The 20,750-nt window shown below is 38.5% G+C and overlaps 1 protein-coding gene across 2 annotated transcripts in view; it reads right to left on the reverse strand.

The window, feature by feature from the left end:
- Positions 1 to 20,750, reverse strand: part of Il1rapl1 (interleukin 1 receptor accessory protein-like 1) — a 1,504,708-nt gene that overhangs the window by 13,517 nt on the left and 1,470,441 nt on the right. For both annotated transcript variants that reach the window (XM_017602087.3, NM_177935.2), the window contains 1 exon segment: positions 13,730 to 13,873. In XM_017602087.3, the coding sequence (XP_017457576.1) occupies positions 13,730 to 13,873 (144 nt within the window).

Below are 20,750 nucleotides of genomic sequence, written 5' to 3' on the forward strand. Positions count from 1 at the left end.
AGAAATACTCAAGTTAATAATAATAAAAAAAAAAAAAAACTGGCTGAATGGGTTCCTGATACCAAATTCTCCACTTCCTGATCTTTTACATTGGATACAATTTTGGAATGGGAATCATTTGGACTTAGGTTAAAATTCTTTCAAGTTGTATATTTCAAAGTAAAAATAAAATAATAAATCTTCAGAAGACTAATAAAATGATTTTTTCCTTCAATGATTGGAATGGAACACAGTGCCTGATGTGTGCTAGACATGTGTTCTACCCCAGAGCTATGTACCACTCACCTAACAGCTAATCTTCATTTCCACATTCTTTTTTATATTCTTTATTTATTGTTGCTTTCTAGAGTATTTTAAGTTTCATTTTTTAGAATCAATATTTTGATAAAACGGCTAAGGATAAAAAAGAAAAAAAGAAATGGGTTCACCTTTGACTATGAAATTATGCATCTTTAAAAGTCAAAAACTTTTGCAAGATCAGATATTTCTGCTAACAATCATCTCCTTTGTATGAGGTAAATGAGAGTGGAGAACTCGGTATATAGGAAGTTGATATTTTCCAAAATGCTTTCTACCTCTAGATCAGTAATTATTTAAGAAACGAAGGAATGTCTCTAAGATTAGACAATTGTGTGGATTTCTGAGAAGAAGATGGGCATCAGGGTTTCTGGGTATCAGGGATGTGTTTAGAGGTAGAATCAGTAAGAGTAAAGAATTATGTTCCTTTTCTCAAGAAGGCACCATGCTAGTGCTGGGAACTCAGGCTGGGTCCTCTGTAAGAGCAGCCAGTACTCTAGACCACTGGGTTGTCCCTCCAGCACCAAACTTGTTACATTCTTAATATTACTGGAAAGGTGTCTTATAAAACAGTGTTTCTAGAAGTTGTACAAGTCAGGTCCATTGTGTTTAAGAGAATTACTTAAGAATGGTAACCATCACTAACCTCCAGTTTTATTACAGAGCAACAGTGATAAAAACTGCATGGTATTGGTACAGAGACTGGCAGGTAGATCAATGGAATAGAATTGAAGACCTAGAAATGAACCCACACACCTATGGTCACTTGATTTTTGACAAAGGAGCTAAGACCATCCAATGGAAGAAAGATAGCGTTTTCAACAAATGTTGCTGGTTCAACTGGAAGTCAGCATGTAGAAGAATGCAAATTGATCTATTCTTATCTCCTTTTACAAAGCTCAAGTCCAAGTGGATCAAGTACTTCCAAATAAAACCAGATACACTGAAACTGACAGAAGAGAAAGTGGGGGAGGGCCTCAAACACATGGGCACAGGGGAAAATTTCCTGAACAAAACACCAATGGCTTATACTCTAAGATCAAGAATCGACAAATGGGACCTCATAAAATTGCAAATTTCTATAAGGCAAAGGACACTATCATTAGGACAAAATGCCAACCAACAGATTGGGAAAAGATCTTTACCAATCCTACATTTGATAGAGAGCTCATATCCAAAATATACAAAGAACTCAAGAAGTTAGACTCCAGAGAATCAAATAACACTATTAAAAATGGGGTACAGAGCTAAACAAAGAATTCTCAACTGAGAAATATAGAGCAGCCGAGAAACACCTAAAGAAACGTTCAACATCCTTAGTCATCAGGGAAATGCAAATCAAAGCAACCCTGAGATTCCACCTCACACCTGTCAGAATGGCTAAGATCAAATACTCAGGTGACAACAGTTGTTGGTGAGGGTGTTGAAAAAGAGGAACATTACTCCATTGTTAGTGGGATTGCAAAGTGGCACAACTACTCTGGAAATCAGTCTTGAGGTTCCTCAGAAAATTGGACATTGAACTGCCTGAGAACCCAGCTATACCTCTCTTGGGCATATACTCAAAAGATGCCCCAACATATAAAAAAGACACGTGCTCCACTATGTTCATCGCAGCCTTATTTATAATAGCCAGAAGCTGGAAAGAACCCAGATACCCTTCAACAGAGGAATGGATACAGAAAATGTGGTACATCTACACAGTGGAGTACTACTCAGCTATTAAAAGCAATGACTTCATGAAATTCATTGGCAAATGGATTGAACTAGAAAATATCATACTGAATGAGGTGACTCAACCACAAAAGAACACACATCCATGAACTCACTGATAAGTGAATATTAGTCCAAAAGCTCAGAATGCACAAGATATGATTCAGAGACCACATGAAGCTCAGTAAGAAGGAAGATCAAGTGTGGATGCTTCAGTCTTTCTTAGGAGGAGGAACAAAAACTCACAGGAGGAAATACGGTGAGAAGTGTGGAACATAGACTGAAGGGAAGGCCATCCAGAGATTGCCCCATCTGGGGATCCATCCCATATATAACCACCAAACCTAGACAATATTGTGAATGCCAAGAAGTGCACGCTGACAGGAGCCCTATATAGCTGTGTCCTGAGAGACTCTGCCAGAGCCTGACAAATACAGAAGTGGGTGCTTGCAATGAACCATTGAACTGAGACTGGGGTCCTCAATGGAGGAGTTAGAGAAAAAACTGAAGTAGCTGAACGGGTTTCCAACTCAGTAGGAAGAACAACAATATCAACCAACCAGACACTCCAGAGCTCCCAGGGACTAAACCACCAACCAAAGAGGACACATTTACAGACCCCTGGCTCCAGCTGCATGTGTAGCAGAGGATGGCCTTGTCGGGCATCAATGGGAGGACAAAGCCTTGGTCCTGTCAAAGCTTGATGCCCCAGTGAAGGGGAATATCAGGGCGGGGAGGTGGGATGGAGTGAGTAGTGCGGTGTTAGAGTATGCTCATAGAAGCAGGGGGAGATAGCAGGTTTCTGGAGGGAAAACCCCAAAAGGGGATACCATTTGAAATGTAAATAAAAAAAATCCAATAAAAGAGAAAAAAAATAAAATGGTATTATCAAAACCAAAAAATAAATAAAATTAAATAAAATAAAAAAGGCTCTTGGTCACTATCTCAGCAGGAGCAGGTCTGTTTTAATTCCAGAAGGATCACTACACTTGCAGAATGAACTTCTCATAAAATCATTTCAATGTTCTCTGCCCTAGCAGGCTTTGCTTTCTATTTCTCTTTAGCAATATCATGCATACATTAATCTTACCCAGATGATAATTGAGTTTATTACCGTGGCTTTCTTTAGGCTTATTGCATTCACAGGAGCATCTCAAAGAAAGCCCCAGCACTTACATACCTGATTATGCTCAAGATAGCCTGAAGGACAGGCTTTAACAAATCCTAAGGCATTTATAAACTGAATTAGCTTTTTGTGGTATAATTTAACCTGTTAAAATATTGTTTGTTACTATTTCTCTGCTTTGTATTCTCACCTAAAACAATACAAAAAATGAGGACCCAAATAGCTTCAGAATAGCAATGAAATCCATTAGGCTTATACAAGTAACCCAGTCAAGTGTGTATAGGTATCAAGGTTCCTCAAAATAAATTCAACTGTTTATGGTTCTGCTTTTTGTAAAAATTAAATTCTGTCATTTTATATATTCAGAAAATGACAGATGAAGCCTGCACTGGAAATTGATTGTTTGGGTAAAATCATTTTCATATCATTCAGAACAAAATAAAAATATTTAAAGTAAGGTTATTAGATAATGTGAAATTGTTTAGATAAACTGCTTTTTCAAATATCATCTACTTCTAATTGCACAAATAACAGCATGTATTCAGATTATGTTGAGTATATTAAATTTTAAAAATACAGAAGACTTTGTAACAGAATATAAAGGATTTGGAAATAGACTTCATTTATAATCCTACTTGGCTATTTACAGCAATACTTGAATTATCATTTTGAATAAATTACTTAACATTTGTTTACTTAAATATGTATTTAAATATCTATTTAAATATGTATTTATTATTTTAATTAATGTATTTTATTACAAAGTAGTTTATTGAGAAGTAATTCAAGGTTTCTGGGATTTATCAAATCTGCTATATAAATTTTGTATAAAATATAAAGCCTTAAAAATTAGAAATTCCGAACCTTCAGAGAGGCAGACAAGCCTGGGAAACCAGAAGAGACTGCTCCCTGCACACACATCTCGGACGCCAGAGGAAAAAGCCAAAGACCATCTGGAACCCTGGTGCACTGAAGCTCCCGGAAGGGGCGGCACAGGTCTTCCTGCTTGCTGCCGCTGCAGAGAGCCCCTGGGCAGCACCCCACGAGCGAACCTGAGCCTTGGGACCACAGGTAAGACCAAATTTTCTGCTGCAAGAAAGCTGCCTGGTGAACTCAAGACACAGGCCCACAGGAACAGCTGAAGACCTGTAGAGAGGAAAAACTACACGCCCGAAAGCAGAACACTCTGTCCCCATAACTGACTGAAAGAGAGGAAAACAGGTCTACAGCACTCCTGACACACAGGCTTATAGGACAGTCTAGCCACTGTCAGAAATAGCAGAACAAAGTAACAATAGAGATAATCTGATGGCGAGAGGCAAGCGCAGGAACACAAGCAACAGAAACCAAGACTACATGGCATCATCGGAGCCCAATTCTCCCACCAAAGCAAACACGGAATATCCAAACACACCAGAAAAGCAAGATCTAGTTTCAAAATCATATTTGATCAGGATGCTGGACGACTTCAAGAAAGACATGAAGAACTCCCTTAGAGAACAAGTAGAAGCCTACAGAGAGGAATCGCAAAAATCCCTGAAAGAATCGCAAAAATCCCTGAAAGAATTCCAGGAAAACATAAATAAACAAGTAGAAGCCCATAGAGAGGAGACACAAAAATCCCTGAAAGAATTCCAGGAAAACACAATCAAACAGTTGAAGGAATTAAAAATGGAAATAGAGAGACAAGCCTGGGAAACCAGAAGAGACTGCTCCCTGCACACACATCTCGGACGCCAGAGGAAAAAGCCAAAGACCATCTGGAACCCTGGTGCACTGAAGCTCCCGGAAGGGGCAGCACAGGTCTTCCTGGTTGCTGCCGCTGCAGAGAGCCCCTGGGCAGCACCCCACGAGCGAACCTGAGCCTCGGGACCACAGGTAAGACCAAATTTTCTGCTGCAAGAAAGCTGCCTGGTGAGCTTGGGACACACGGAAGCAGAATTTCTCTAGGACCGGGCACGTTCTGTGTTTACCGGAAGTCCTACACCCGCGGATCCCGGCCCGCAGCAGCTCTCTGCTCCCAGACCCGGTGAGAGAGAGACCCAACCGCCTGGTCAGGTGGGCACTCCTGAGGCTGCAGAGCGGAGGAGACCACCAACACTGCTCACCCCTGCCCACATCCCTGGCCCAAGAGGAAACTGTATAAGGCCTCTGGGCTCCCGTGGGGGAGGGCCCAGGAGCGGCAGGACACCTGCCTGAGACACCACCTGAACCTGAAGGAAACAGACCGGATAAACAGTTCTCTGCACCCAAATCCCGTGGGAGGGAGAGCTAAACCTTCAGAGAGGCAGACAAGCCTGGGAAACCAGAAGAGACTGCTCCCTGCACACACATCTCGGACGCCAGAGGAAAAAGCCAAAGACCATCTGGAACCCTGGTGCACTGAAGCTCCCGGAAGGGGCGGCACAGGTCTTCCTGGTTGCTGCCGCTGCAGAGAGCCCCTGGGCAGCACCCCAAGAGCGAACCTGAGCCTCGGGACCACAGGTAAAACCAAATTTTCTGCTGCAAGAAAGCTGCCTGGTGAACTCAAGACACAGGCCCACAGGAACAGCTGAAGACCTGTAGAGAGGAAAAACTACACGCCCGAAAGCAGAATACTCTGTCCCCATAACTGACTGAAAGAGAGGAAAACAGGTCTACAGCACTCCTGACACACAGGCTTATAGGACAGTCTAGCCACTGTCAGAAATAGCAGAACAAAGTAACACTAGAGATAATCTGATGGCGAGAGGCAAGCGCAGGAACCCAAGCAACAGAAACCAAGATTACATGCCATCATCAGAGCCCAATTCTCCCACCAAAACAAACATGGAATATTCAAACACACCAGAAAAGCAAGATCTAGTTTCAAAATCATATTTGATCATGATGCTGGAGGACTTCAAGAAAGACATGAACACACTTAGGGAAACACAGGAAAACATTAATAAACAAGTAGAAGCCTACAGAGAGGAATCACAAAAATCCCTGAAAGAATTCCAGGAAAACACAATCAAACAGTTGAAGGAATTAAAAATGGAAATAGAAGCAATCAAGAAAGAACACATGGAAACAACCCTGGATATAGAAAACCAAAAGAAGAGACAAGGAGCTGTAGATACAAGCTTCATCAACAGAATACAAGAGATGGAAGAGAGAATCTCAGGAGCAGAAGATTCCATAGAAATCATTGACTCAACTGTCAAAGATAATGTAAAGCGGAAAAAGCTACTGGTCCAAAACATACAGGAAATCCAGGACTCAATGAGAAGATCAAACCTAAGGATAATAGGTATAGAAGAGAGTGAAGACTCCCAGCTCAAAGGACCAGTAAATATCTTCAACAAAATCATAGAAGAAAACTTCCCTAACCTAAAAAAAGAGATACCCATAGACATACAAAAAGCCTACAGAACTCCAAATAGATTGGACCAGAAAAGAAACACCTCCCGTCACATAATTGTCAAAACACCAAACGCACAAAATAAAGAGAGAATATTAAAAGCAGCAAGGGAAAAAGGTCAAGTAACATATAAAGGGAGACCTATCAGAATCACACCAGACTTCTCGCCAGAAACTATGAAGGCCAGAAGATCCTGGACTGATGTCATACAGACCCTAAGAGAACACAAATGCCAGCCCAGGTTACTGTATCCAGCAAAACTCCCAATTAACATTGATGGAGAAACCAAGATATTCCATGACAAAACCAAATTTACACAATATCTTTCCACAAATCCAGCACTACAAAGGATAATAAATGGTAAAGCCCAACATAAGGAGGCAAGCTATACCCTAGAAGAAGCAAGAAACTAATCGTCTTGGCAACAAAACAAAGAGAATGAAAGCACACAAACATAACCTCACATCCAAATATGAATATAAAGGGAAACAATAATCACTATTCCTTAATATCTCTCAATATCAATGGCCTCAACTCCCCAATAAAAAGACCTAGATCAACAAACTGGATACGCAACGAGGACCCTGCATTCTGCTGCCTACAGGAAACACACCTCAGAGACAAAGACAGACACTACCTCAGAGTGAAAGGCTGGAAAACTACTTTCCAAGCAAATGGTCAGAAGAAGCAAGCTGGAGTAGCCATTCTAATATCAAATAAAATCAATTTCCAACTAAAAGTCATCAAAAAAGATAAGGAAGGACACTTCATATTCATCAAAGGAAAAATCCATCAAGATGAACTCTCAATCCTAAATATCTATGCCCCAAATACAAGGGCACCTACATACGTAAAAGAAACCTTACTAAAGCTCAAAACACACATTGCACCTCACACAATAATAGTGGGAGATTTCAACACCCCACTCTCATCAATGGACAGATCATGGAAACAGAAATTAAACAGTGATGTCGACAGACTAAGAGAAGTCATGAGCCAAATGGACTTAACGGATATTTATAGAACATTCTATCCTAAAGCAAAAGGATATACCTTCTTCTCAGCTCCTCATGGTACTTTCTCCAAAATTGACCATATAATTGGTCAAAAAACGGGCCTCAACAGGTACAGAAAGATAGAAATAATACCATGCATGCTATCGGACCACCACGGCCTAAAACTGGTCTTCAATAACAATAAGGGAAGAATGCCCACATATACGTGGAAATTGAACAATGCTCTACTCAATGATAACCTGGTCAAGGAAGAAATAAAGAAAGAAATTAAAAACTTTTTAGAATTTAATGAAAATGAAGATACAACATACCCAAACTTATGGGACACAATGAAAGCTGTGCTAAGAGGAAAACTCATAGCGCTGAGTGCCTGCAGAAAGAAACAGGAAAGAGCATATGTCAGCAGCTTGACAGCACACCTAAAAGCTCTAGAACAAAAAGAAGCAAATACACCCAGGAGGAGTAGAAGGCAGGAAATAATCAAACTCAGAGCTGAAATCAACCAAGTAGAAACAAAAAGGACCATAGAAAGAATCAACAGAACCAAAAGTTGGTTCTTTGAGAAAATCAACAAGATAGATAAACCCTTAGCCAGACTAACGAGAGGACACAGAGAGTGCGTCCAAATTAACAAAATCAGAAATGAAAAGGGAGACATAACTACAGATTCAGAGGAAATTCAAAAAATCATCAGATCTTACTATAAAAGCCTATATTCAACAAAACTTGAAAATCTTCAGGAAATGGACAATTTCCTAGACAGATACCAGGTACCGAAGTTAAATCAGGAACAGATAAACCAGTTAAACAACCCCATAACTCCTAAGGAAATAGAAGCAGTCATTAAAGGTCTCCCAACCAAAAAGAGCCCAGGTCCAGACGGGTTTAGTGCAGAATTCTATCAAACCTTCATAGAAGACCTCATACCAATATTATCCAAACTATTCCACAAAATTGAAACAGATGGAGCCCTACCGAATTCCTTCTACGAAGCCACAATTACTCTTATACCTAAACCACACAAAGACACAACAAAGAAAGAGAACTTCAGACCAATTTCCCTTATGAATATCGACGCAAAAATACTCAACAAAATTCTGGCAAACCGAATTCAAGAGCACATCAAAACAATCATCCACCATGATCAAGTAGGCTTCATCCCAGGCTTGCAGGGATGGTTTAATATACGGAAAACCATCAACGTGTTCCATTATATAAACAAACTGAAAGAGCACAACCACATGATCATTTCATTAGATGCTGAGAAAGCATTTGACAAAATTCAACACCCCTTCATGATAAAAGTCCTGGAAAGAGTAGGAATTCAAGGCCCATACCTAAACATAGTAAAAGCCATATACAGCAAACCAGTTGCTAACATTAAACTAAATGGAGAGAAACTTGAAGCAATCCCACTAAAATCAGGGACTAGACAAGGCTGCCCACTCTCTCCCTACTTATTCAATATAGTTCTTGAAGTTCTAGCCAGAGCAATCAGACAACAAAAGGAGATCAAGGGGATACAGATCGGAAAAGAAGAGGTCAAAATATCACTATTTGCAGATGACATGATAGTATATTTAAGTGATCCCAAAAGTTCCACCAGAGAACTACTAAAGCTGATAAACAACTTCAGCAAAGTGGCTGGGTATAAAATTAACTCAAATAAATCAGTTGCCTTCCTCTATACAAAAGAGAAACAAGCCGAGAAAGAAATTAGGGAAATGACACCCTTCATAATAGACCCAAATAATATAAAGTACCTCGGTGTGACTTTAATCAAGCAAGTAAAAGATCTGTACAATAAGAACTTCAAGACACTGAGGAAAGAAATTGAAGAAGACCTAAGAAGACGGAAAGATCTCCCATGGATTGGCAGGATTAATATAGTAAAAATGGACATTTTACCAAAAGCAATCTACAGATTCAATGCAATCCCCATCAAAATACCAATCCAATTCTTCAAAGAGTTAGACAGAACAATTTGCAAATTCATCTGGAATAACAACAAACCCAGGATAGCTAAAGCTATCCTCAACAATAAAAGGACTTCAGGGGGAATCACTATCCCTGTACTCAAGCAGTATTACAGAGCAATAGTGATAAAAACTGCATGGTATTGGTACAGAGACAGACAGATAGACCAATGGAATAGAATTGAAGACCCAGAAATGAACCCACACACCTATGGTCACTTGATTTTTGACAAAGGAGCCAAAACCATCCAATGGAAAAAAGATAGCATTTTCAGCAAATGGTGCTGGTTCAACTGGAGGGCAACATGTAGAAGAATGCAGATCGATCCATGCTTATCACCCTGTACAAAGCTTAAGTCCAAGTGGATCAAGGACCTCCACATCAAACCAGACACACTCAAACTAATAGAAGAAAAACTAGGGAAGCATCTGGAACACATGGGCACTGGAAAAAATTTCCTGAACAAAACACCAATGGCTTATGCTCTAAGATCAAGAATCGACAAATGGGATCTCATAAAACTGCAAAGCTTCTGTAAGGCAAAGGACACTGTGGTTAGGACAAAACGGCAACCAACAGATTGGGAAAAGATCTTTACCAATCCTACAACAGATAGAGGCCTTATATCCAAAATATACAAAGAACTCAAGAAGTTAGACCGCAGGGAAACAAATAACCCTATTAAAAAATGGGGTTCAGAGCTAAACAAAGAATTCACAGCTGAGGAATGCCGAATGGCTGAGAAACACCTAAAGAAATGTTCAACATCTTTAGTCATAAGGGAAATGCAAATCAAAACAACCCTGAGATTTCACCTCACACCAGTGAGAATGGCTAAGATCAAAAACTCAGGTGACAGCAGATGCTGGCGAGGATGTGGTGAAAGAGGAACACTCCTCCATTGTTGGTGGGATTGCAGACTGGTAAAACCATTCTGGAAATCAGTCTGGAGGTTCCTCAGAAAATTGGACATTGAACTGCCTGAGGATCCAGCTATACCTCTCTTGGGCATATACCCAAAAGACGCCTCAACATATAAAGGAGACACGTGCTCCACTATGTTCATCGCAGCCTTATTTATAATAGCCAGAAAATGGAAAGATCCCAGATGCCCTTCAACAGAGGAATGGATACAGAAAATGTGGTACATCTACACAATGGAATATTACTCAGCTATCAAAAACAACGAGTTTATGAAATTCGTAGGCAAATGGTTGGAACTGGAAAATATCATCCTGAGTGAGCTAACCCAATCACAGAAAGACATATATGGTATGCACTCATTGATAAGTGGCTATTAGCCCAAATGCTTGAATTACCCTAGATCCCTAGAACAAACGAAACTCAAGACGGATGATCAAAATGTGAATGCTTCACTCCTTCTTTAAATGAGGAAAAAGAATACCCTTGGCAGGGAAGGGAGTGGCAAAGATTAAAACAGAGACTGAAGGAACACCCATTCAGAGCCTGCCCCACATGTGGCCCATACATATACAGCCACCCAATTAGACAAGATGGATGAAGCAAAGAAGTGCAGACCGACAGGAGCCGGATGTAGATCTCTCCTGAGAGACACAGCCAGAATACAGCAAATACAGAGGCGAATGCCAGCAGCAAACCACTGAACTGAGAATAGGTCCCCTATTGAAAGAATGAGAGAAAGAACTGGAAGAGCTTGAAGGGGCTCGAGACCCCAAAAGTACAACAATGCCAAGCAACCAGAGCTTCCAGGGACTAAGCCACTACCTAAAGACTATACATGGACTGACCCTGGACTCTGACCCCATAGGTAGCAATGAATATCCTAGTAAGAGCACCAGTGGAAGGGGAAGCCCTGGGTCCTGCTAAGACTGAACCCCCAGTGAACTAGTCTATGGGGGGAGGGCGGCAATGGGGGGAGGGTTGGGCGGGGAACACCCATAAGGAAGGGAAGGGGGGAGGGGGATGTTTGCCTGGAAACCGGGAAAGGGAATAACACTCGAAATGTATATAAGAAATACTCAAGTTAATAAAAAAAATTAGAAATTCCATACAAATATAACATACAACAATGCCAAGTAACCAGAGTCCAGGGACTAAGCCACTACCTAAAGACTATACATGGACTGACCCTGGACTCTGACCTCATAGGTAGCAATGAATATCCTAGTAAGAGCACCAATGGAAGGGGAAGCCCTGGGTCCTGCTAAGACTGAACCCCCAGTGAACTAGACTGTTGTGGGGAGGGCGGCAATGGGGGGAGGGTTGGGAGGGGAACACCCATAAGGAAGGGGAGGGGAGAGGGGGATGTTTGCCCGGATACCGGGAAAGGGAATAACACTCGAAATGTATATAAGAAATACTCAAGTTATTAAAAAAAAATAAATAAATAAAATGTAAAAAAAAAGATTGAGTTAAAAAAAATTAGAAATTCCATACAAATATAAGGATTATTTTATTTTTGGGAGGCTCCGTTACCTTATTAATGAAGTGCAGATTATAATTATAATACTGGACTTGTAACTTTTATGAGGTTTTGTAGGAATAATTTTAGGATGCATGGCACACAGATAATTGTGTTCATCCAACAGTGGTTCTCACATTTGACAGTTTTCTTATATATTCTTGAAATAACCAAAATATACTAATTTATGTGAACAGGGAAAAAATGGAAAACAAAGAACAACTAAAAAAAAAAAACACTTTAAGAAAACTCCCGCTTGCAGACAGGAGCCTAGCATGGCTGTCCTCTGAGAGATTCTACCAACAGCTGACTGAGACAGATGCAGATACTTATAGCCAGCCAACCACTGGACTGAGAGGTCAGGGACCGCTATGGAAGAGTTAGGGGAGGGACTGAAGGAACTGAAGGGGATGACAACCCTATAGAAAAAAACAATGGTATCAGTTAACCCATACCCCTCTAAACTCCCAGAGACTAAGCCACCAACCAAAGAGCATACTATGAACTGGTCTGTGGCCCCAGCTAAGTGTGTGCAGAGGACTGCCTTGTCTGGCCTCAGTGGGAGAGGAGAGGATGTGCCTAATCCTGTAGAGACTTGATGCCCTAGAGAAGGAAGATGCTGGGGGTAGTGGTGCAGTGGTGGGTGTAGGTGGATGGGGGAGGGGCTAGGTGTGGAAGTACCCTCTCAGAGCCAAAGGGGAGGGGGCACCAGGAAGGAGGGCAACATTTGGAATTTAAATAAATAAAATAATTTAATAATAATAAAGAAAACACAAAACAATGTTTCTGCAGCCTGTCCTTTACCTTAGTAGCAACGGGCAAGGGTAAATGGAGAGGATATTGGGCGATACCAATAAACCACTCTTTTTACAAGTTAGGCAAATAACAGCTATGTCTATGGACCCATGGAAATAGGTACAAAGTTTCATTTTCTTTTGCAATATTTAATGCAAAACTAACAAAGAGGAATGTTTATCAACAGAATTGAGAAACCACAATAATTTGCACTACTCTTGGCACTTTTCAATGTATTTTGCAAGTTTAACTTACATTTTCCAAGTGACCCCAGAGGAACACAAAATACCTTGAAGTTCACTAATAGATGGTGTTGGGAGCTCAATTTTATGACCCTTAGATTCTTTTTCAAATGTACGCATATTCTTGGATGGCTTGAAGTAAATGATAATTACTGTTTCTATAAACACAGTTTACTTGTTCCATATGAGCAAAGGTGTTAGATGTGTTATTATAAAAACAATGTGGGTTTTGTACTTTTTCCGTTGGTCTACTTTTGGAATGACAGACAGGATCCTAGCATCTAAAAATAGAGAGATGGACTAGACTGAAGAGTCTCTTGGAAGAATGCTAAAATAGTCAGTATAGGTTAATAAAAACAGCTATCCGTCTAAACAAAAACAAATTGAAATTTGCTTCAAACTGCTTGACTAGGGAAGACAATTAAAAGAGAAACACCTTACCTATAGAAAAGTGAAGCTGGTCTTTCAGTGCTGATTACAAGGTGAGAGAAAAGGAACATGTCGATGGCATTGCAATCAGTGTCTGTAATTTGGAAGTGTTGTTTGGAATACAAGTCTAAAAAGGGAAGGAGTAACTTGCCAAGAAAACTCCCTATTGCTTCTAAATCACCACACATATTTCCATACAAAAATGATCTTACAAAGATGCACATAACTTGTCTTTTGCTGGACTAAAATAAAGGCGGGACACAGATAAGTATATTAAGAAGCAACAATAACGCAGGCAAGTCATCTTACCTCCGTCCAGTTCCTCAGCTCCAAAATGATTCCTGTAGAAGAGCATGATTTCTATCTTGTAACATTTATATATGGTCACCGAGCAGACGAGCAGCAAGAGAATAGCGCCAAGCCCTCCAGCAAGTTCAACAGTGTACATCAACTCTGGGGAATGAAAACAATGGAGGATTACACAATAATCCCATATAACAAACAGAACCATTTTGTTTCATGGTTTTGCAAGTAACTTCAGATACATTAAAACCATCTCATCCCTCTTTCTGTGACAATTTTTTTTAATGTTCTGTCTCACTGTATATCATAGGCTGGCCTTGAACTTGGGATCCATCTGCCTCAGCCTCTCAAGTTACGGGTTCATGGGAATGTACAAACATATTCATCCTGTGTGAGGCTTTAAATCAGCTTTGGCTTTGAATTCTGTTTCCTGGGTGATTGGATAAGGTGATGTGTGACAACGTTGCTTAGTAACACTGCTTTAGTAAAAATGAACTTAGTTGACACATTGCTTCTGAACTAAAAATATTGTAAATGCCTCCTTTCAAACTATAATATTGGGTTTGCCTCGATGCAGCAACTTTTACATATATCCATATCCCCCAAGAAGGTCCTGTGAACTAAATTTTTAGAATGGATAAAAGAGAAGCATTTTTAAGACAGGGTGGCTTTATGATCATCTGCATGTGCTTTTTGATCCTTTTTACCTGTGAGTTGGGTTCAAGGTAAAATAAAAGGGGCGTTAAATAGCATGGTTTCTAGAGGGCACATACACTGCTGAATTACCCACTGAATGCTGTCTGTCCTCTTATGCAAGAAGGCATGACTTTTGATGCATATTTCTCTGAAGAGCAGTGTTCCTGTGTATTAACATAATCTTGAAAGCTGAGCACTTACGTGGATTTAAAACCTAGGTCTCCAAGTGGATATCACAATAAAATGTGTTGTAAACTTTTATTATTAAGGTACTACTTCTTTTCTTTACTTTCCCTTATATTATGCCAAGTATGTTACTATAAAGATGTCTAAATGAGGAATTTTCTTGACATTTGTGGCATACAAGCCCTCCTTTATCATACAGAATGTTGATAGTCTAACAAAAATGATTGGACAAAAAAAAAATGGGTAAAATAGTCACATTTTCTCCTTTAGAGCTTATTAAGATTGTAAGGAGAGTTGGATTGCTGGTATGTAAATGGTAAGTATACTTATACATACAGTGAAACTCACTCTACCTAAGTGCCTGTGCATGCATGTTGTCATCGATCATCTTAGTCTAAATGTTACTGCTGATAGGTAGCTGAAGTTCCCTGAAGTTAAGCTGAAAAGTAGTAGTTTAATTCATGAAGTAAGGTGTTGAGTGTACCAGTTTTGTCCCTTCTGTCTTCAAAGAAAGCTCATTAACATATAGAATGCTAAAAGGGGGGTGAAGCATCAAGATGTTTCAGAGTAGAACATTCCTTCCTTAAGCTCAGGAAGTAAACAACTCTAACCAGATTCACTAGGTGTCTCCTGACCAAAATACTAAAAAGACTGCTGAGAATCACTCTCACACAAGACAAGCTGCAAAAACTCCGAGACCAGATCATGAGTTACTGCAAAGAAAATAATTTGGAAAATATGGTCCTCATTTTCTCACAAGAACGTGTGTGTGTGTGTGTGTGTGTGTGTGTGTGTGTGTGTGCGCGCGCGTGTGTATGCATGTTTATATGTGATAAAAGTTTTCCTCTAAGAATTAAGAAAAATTATCTCACTCGTATTTCTCATTATCTAGTTCTCTATTATTATGTAAATGTTTAATTATGTAAATATATAACATGTAAATGTTTAATAAAGTAAAGACATATAACTATTTAATCAAGTGTATTTTTTATACTTAGTAAAATTAAATGGGAAGTTGAAGATTTTATTTAACAAGATCTGACTATAACTTTAAGATAGGAAAGGGTGGGCTGGAGAGATGGCTCAGTGGTTAAGAGCTCTGACTGCTCTTCCAGAGGTCCTGAATTTAAATCCCAGCAACCACATGGTGGCTCACAACCATCTGTAATGGGATCTGATGCCTTCTTCTGGTGTGTCTGGAGCAGCTACAATGTACTTATATATAATAAATAAATAAATCTTTTTTAAAAGATAGAAAAGGTTAAAATAAGAAATTAAATATTTCTGAGTCAAAGAAAATTAGCATGAAATATGAAATGATGGAAAATAATGACAGCAGCTTTATCTGTTAAACACTGTAAGGAACCACACAAGAGAGAACTAGAAAAGTACAAGGAACAAAGTACAAAATGTTTTTCATGATAGTATTTCACTCTTACTGTGTGAACCAAAATAAGTGCTGTGGAGTACTTTGGGTTTTGTTCTCTCAGAATACCAATTGAATTACACTACACAGAGGAACCTGAATGAAAGTACAACTTTTACCTATAGGATGGTTCAGATACCAAAACATTATGATTTAAAATACACTGAACATTATGGGAGAAGTAATAATTTAGATTATGAACACTTCTGTGGTCTAAGGGACCAAAGGCAGGACCTCATGCTAGGGGAAGAAGGCTCAACTACTGAAGCACATACATAGCCCACATTGTGGCTTTTATTTTTCGTTCTGTTTTTCATTTCTATTTTGTTCTGGCTAGTTTTATGTTAACTAGACAACACAAATGTCATCTGAGAGGAGAGAACCTCAGTTGAGAAATTCCCTTCATAAAATCTGGAAATAAGCAATCCTGAAGGTCATTTTCTTTTAAAACTAGTGATGGATGTGAAAAGCCTATAATCCTTGTGGATGGGTGGTGCCACTCCTGGGTTGGTGGTCTTGGATACTATATGAAAGCAGAATGAGCAAACAATGAGAAGCAAGCCAGAAGCAACACTACTCTATGGCCTCTGCATCAGAATCTGCTTCCAGGTACTTGCATTGATTGGGTTCCTTCTCTACTTCCCTCTAAAGACTGATCCAGGGGTTTTATCACAGCAACAGAAACCCTAAAGTAAGACGTACATATAATTTACAAAAATAAAATTTCTTGTATAAGGGAAATTTGATCAAACCTAATTACCATGATTAAACATTGATGATGAGAGAACATAATTGTGCTATTATATTGGGAAAGTTTTCTAATCAAGTAAAAAAATGTTAATATCAATTCTACTCCAAACTATATAAACAGATACCTGCAGGATGTCTGGTGCAAAAATGTTTGGAGTAGTCTTATCCATAACAATGACTGGAAACAATGCAAATCCCTTTAACAAGAGATGCTGGATAAACTAGTTTCTGCCCACAAATAGATTCTACTCAGCAACTAAAAGAAGAAACTAAAGATACACACTCTGAAAAAAACTCATAGGGTTACAGACAACGAAGAAAGCCAAATGCAAAGAAATATTTGCCATGTGATTCTACAAAAGTATAAGAACAGACTACTACAGTACAGTAATATAACCCAGAAACTATGTATTTCTTATGGTATAAGTAGAAGGAAAGTTTATCGGAAGGGAAAAGAGGGAGCTTTACAGGCTAAAGGAATATATTTCATCCTGTCTTGGGGGTAGATACACAAGTGTACACATTTGTTAACATTCATTGATATGATCACTTGAGGTCTATGAATTTTATCTTATGACAATCATAATTCATTTTTTTTAAAATTGTGACTGCTTATGAAAAGCTGTTACAAGTTCTGACCCAAGGCTTGTGGGAGGGGATGCTCTAAGGAAATATCGGAGAGAGAACAGCTGTTCTGCTGTAGATAACTAGCCAAGCAGGGAATGAGTTTTTCTACAGTGTTTCCAAGTCCACACTTTGCAGCTGGAGGCATAGCACTAGGTCCAAGATTGTAATATAGTATAAGTACCATACATAGTCAAATAGCTTTAGAGACAATAAAAATGATGCCTGAACCATGTTTTTAAGTAATATAATAATAAAAATAACGTCATTTTCTTTAGATGGTGTTAGGTTTCTGCATATGTTCAAATTGATGTTTATTTCTTGGTTCTTTTTAAATTATTACTTCTTTAATTTTTGAGGTTATAATATAATCACATTTGTCTCATTTCCTTCCTACAAACCATCCTATATACCCCTCTTTGTTTTCATTTAAATTCACAGACATTCTTTTTCAGAAATTGAATATGAATAAATTACAGAAAAGTTGTACTTGAGTTATTTCTATTTTTAGAGAAAATATGAGTTATTTCTTTTTATAGAAGTCATGAGCCATCAAAATTGTATTGAATATATTAAATATTCCATATATTTAGATAATCAATAGTATTACCTGAAAAGTAATTTATAAAAAGAAATAGGAGATGATGTAGCTTTGCCATTAAGAAATGATTATGTGTCATGTGAACAGCTTTAGGGTATAAACATGAAGAGCTGCATATACTTAAAACCTGAGCAATGAACAAGAATAACTCTTTTGATTGGCACTCATTTACTACTAATAAGAGTATCTGAAAACTCATCCAAAGTAATGAAGAATTTGCAAGGTGCTAGATTATCCAAAACCTTAAACATATCTCAGACTTCTCATCAGATGCTCTGCAGTGCTACAAGTATAAACATGGTGTTCTTCCAGCATTCTTAGAAGGTGGTTAGGGATGATACTTAGTTTATTCTCACAAGGCACAGGCCAGTGCTGCTCCTTTTTTGTGCTATCTGATATAGGAATATCTACTGTAAATGTACACAGACTAGTATTTATGATGTTGATGTACATTTGGCACACTGTGAAAATGCTCCCAAGAAAGATGGTGCTTTATATTTAGTATATACATGCCTGCACCAAGACGAAAATTTCATTAATATGAGCCCTATTTCTTTTATGGCTTCCCATGACATTAGAACAAGATCAGAAGGGGTTAAATTTTGCCACAGTTATGAGAAATTATCTGGGCCTCCTGTCTTTTATCTTTGCATTACTATGTGACTGTGAATGGCATTGTCCTTGCAAATGTCATTTTACTTTTGAAATGGAGCTTGCTTTTCAGTTCTACTCCAAGTTACCGGAAGAGGCAGCATTTAAAAAACTAAAAGATTTCATTCCAGCACTGCTCAACTTCTCAGAATGGAAAGAGAAAACCCAGACATTCAAACATGAACACAAACACAAACACAAACACAAAAACATACTATTTGGTGAAAATGATAAATTGTACCCCCTTTAAGGGACTGAGACTGAATACTGAAAGTTGTAAAGCAGAGCTGCTCAGCATAAACCTAAGGGAAACTGGCATTTGCTGAAATACAACAAATGAACAAGTGCCAAAGAGTTACATTTTAGGGCACCAGCAGTCATTTAGTTACAGGCAATTAACAATAGTCCTTGGAAAGCTCCAGTACAGTCTAAGGGAAAACACATTGATTATTGCTGCAGTAGTAGACTGCTTTCTGAATAAATTGCTTCAATTTAAAACTAGATTTGCTACAAGCATTTTGAGCAATGACTACAATTTTTTTTTTTATCAAGACAGTTGGTGCAAGCAACCCTTTAAAAGAAACGGCTAATTAAAATAAAGCACATGCCATCTCTTGGTATATTGGATTACATTGCAAATAATAAATGTACTTGGTTTTCACTAATCTTGCTGCAATTACCTAGTGTAGTTTGGGATCCTATATTTTTTTTATTGGCCTGAACCTGGTATTAGTGTTTGTGTACTGTTGTTTTAGAAATCTTTGAAGAAGTAAAAATTAAAAAAAAATAAAATTCATGTGATTGTTAGCTCAATTGTCTGAATTTTCATTTTGCATCTCTGATCTCTATTCATATCCATATAGATGCATAAATCTTGTTGAAAGTGTAGTGGAAGACTTTTCGTGGCTTACTCTTAAACAGTTCATTCTAAAATTGTTCTGTTCTTCTATAAAATTGTTTGACATATTCTGCCTTGATTTATAGGAGGTAAAATGTAAGTCAGTTGTGGAAACACATGATAGACACCATAATGATTCTAGTTTATTCATTAGTTTCACCACATACTTTTCTACTGTTGTGTTATAAAGAGTTTGGTTTATACGGATTTATCCATCCACATAAATTTATATGCATATTTATTTCTCTGAAGCAGTATAAATTATTTGTTCCTGGCAGGAGGATAATTATGCTCAGCCTACATAGATATTCAACTCAATTTTTATGATACATCAGCACAATTTAGAAGCAGTTATACTTTTGTTGGGCAGGGGGGATAATACATTAAGAATCTGAGTTGTTATTTGTATAGTAGCAAGAATATATGTATACATATATATGAATATAAGGATTATTATAGGAATATAAACATATATTCCTGTATAAGGAGAAGAACAGTTTTAAGTTTTTGGGAGAAGAGAAACAGAGATATATAAAATTATCATAACCAAAATAAAAATACATTATCAGTGGAATAGCATAATCAGTGAGACCAAATATTTGGACAAAGATTACCCTTAAAGCAGAATGTTTTGTCATTTATCAGGTTATCAAGTAAAGAATCAAATGAACTTGTTCCTACTGCCAATCAAGGATAAATATATAGTCATTGGGATAGAGCCTAATTATTATGGCCTAGTTAGACTTCATTCCCAGAAGCCCTTAGAACTTAATTGTCATAGATCAACTTACCACAGGATAACGAAGAAAGACTAGAGTAAAATGTATCATTCAAGGTATAATTTGTTAAAGACTCCACTTGGAATATGCTTTCCATCATTCTGAATAGAGAATATTATTTTTCCCTAAAGTGAGGATTATTAAGTGGTCTGCTTTAAAAGGCATGTGAAGCTTGGTCTTCATGTGGGACTTGAACAACTGGAGTGGGAGCAATCCCAAATGCTGTTGCCTGTGCATGTGATTTATTCTTTGAATTGTACTGTCTTGTCTGGCCTCAGTGGCAGAGGATGCACCTAGCCCCACAGAGAATTGCCAGAATAGCAGTACACCCAAGGTGGGTCCACCCATTCAGAGGAGAAGGGAAGGGAGGAAGAGGAAAGGAGGAACGGGGGAACGGCTGTGGGAGGGAGTGATTG

This window comes from Rattus norvegicus, chromosome X (assembly GCF_036323735.1).
Source record: "Rattus norvegicus strain BN/NHsdMcwi chromosome X, GRCr8, whole genome shotgun sequence".
NCBI lineage: Eukaryota > Metazoa > Chordata > Mammalia > Rodentia > Muridae > Rattus > Rattus norvegicus.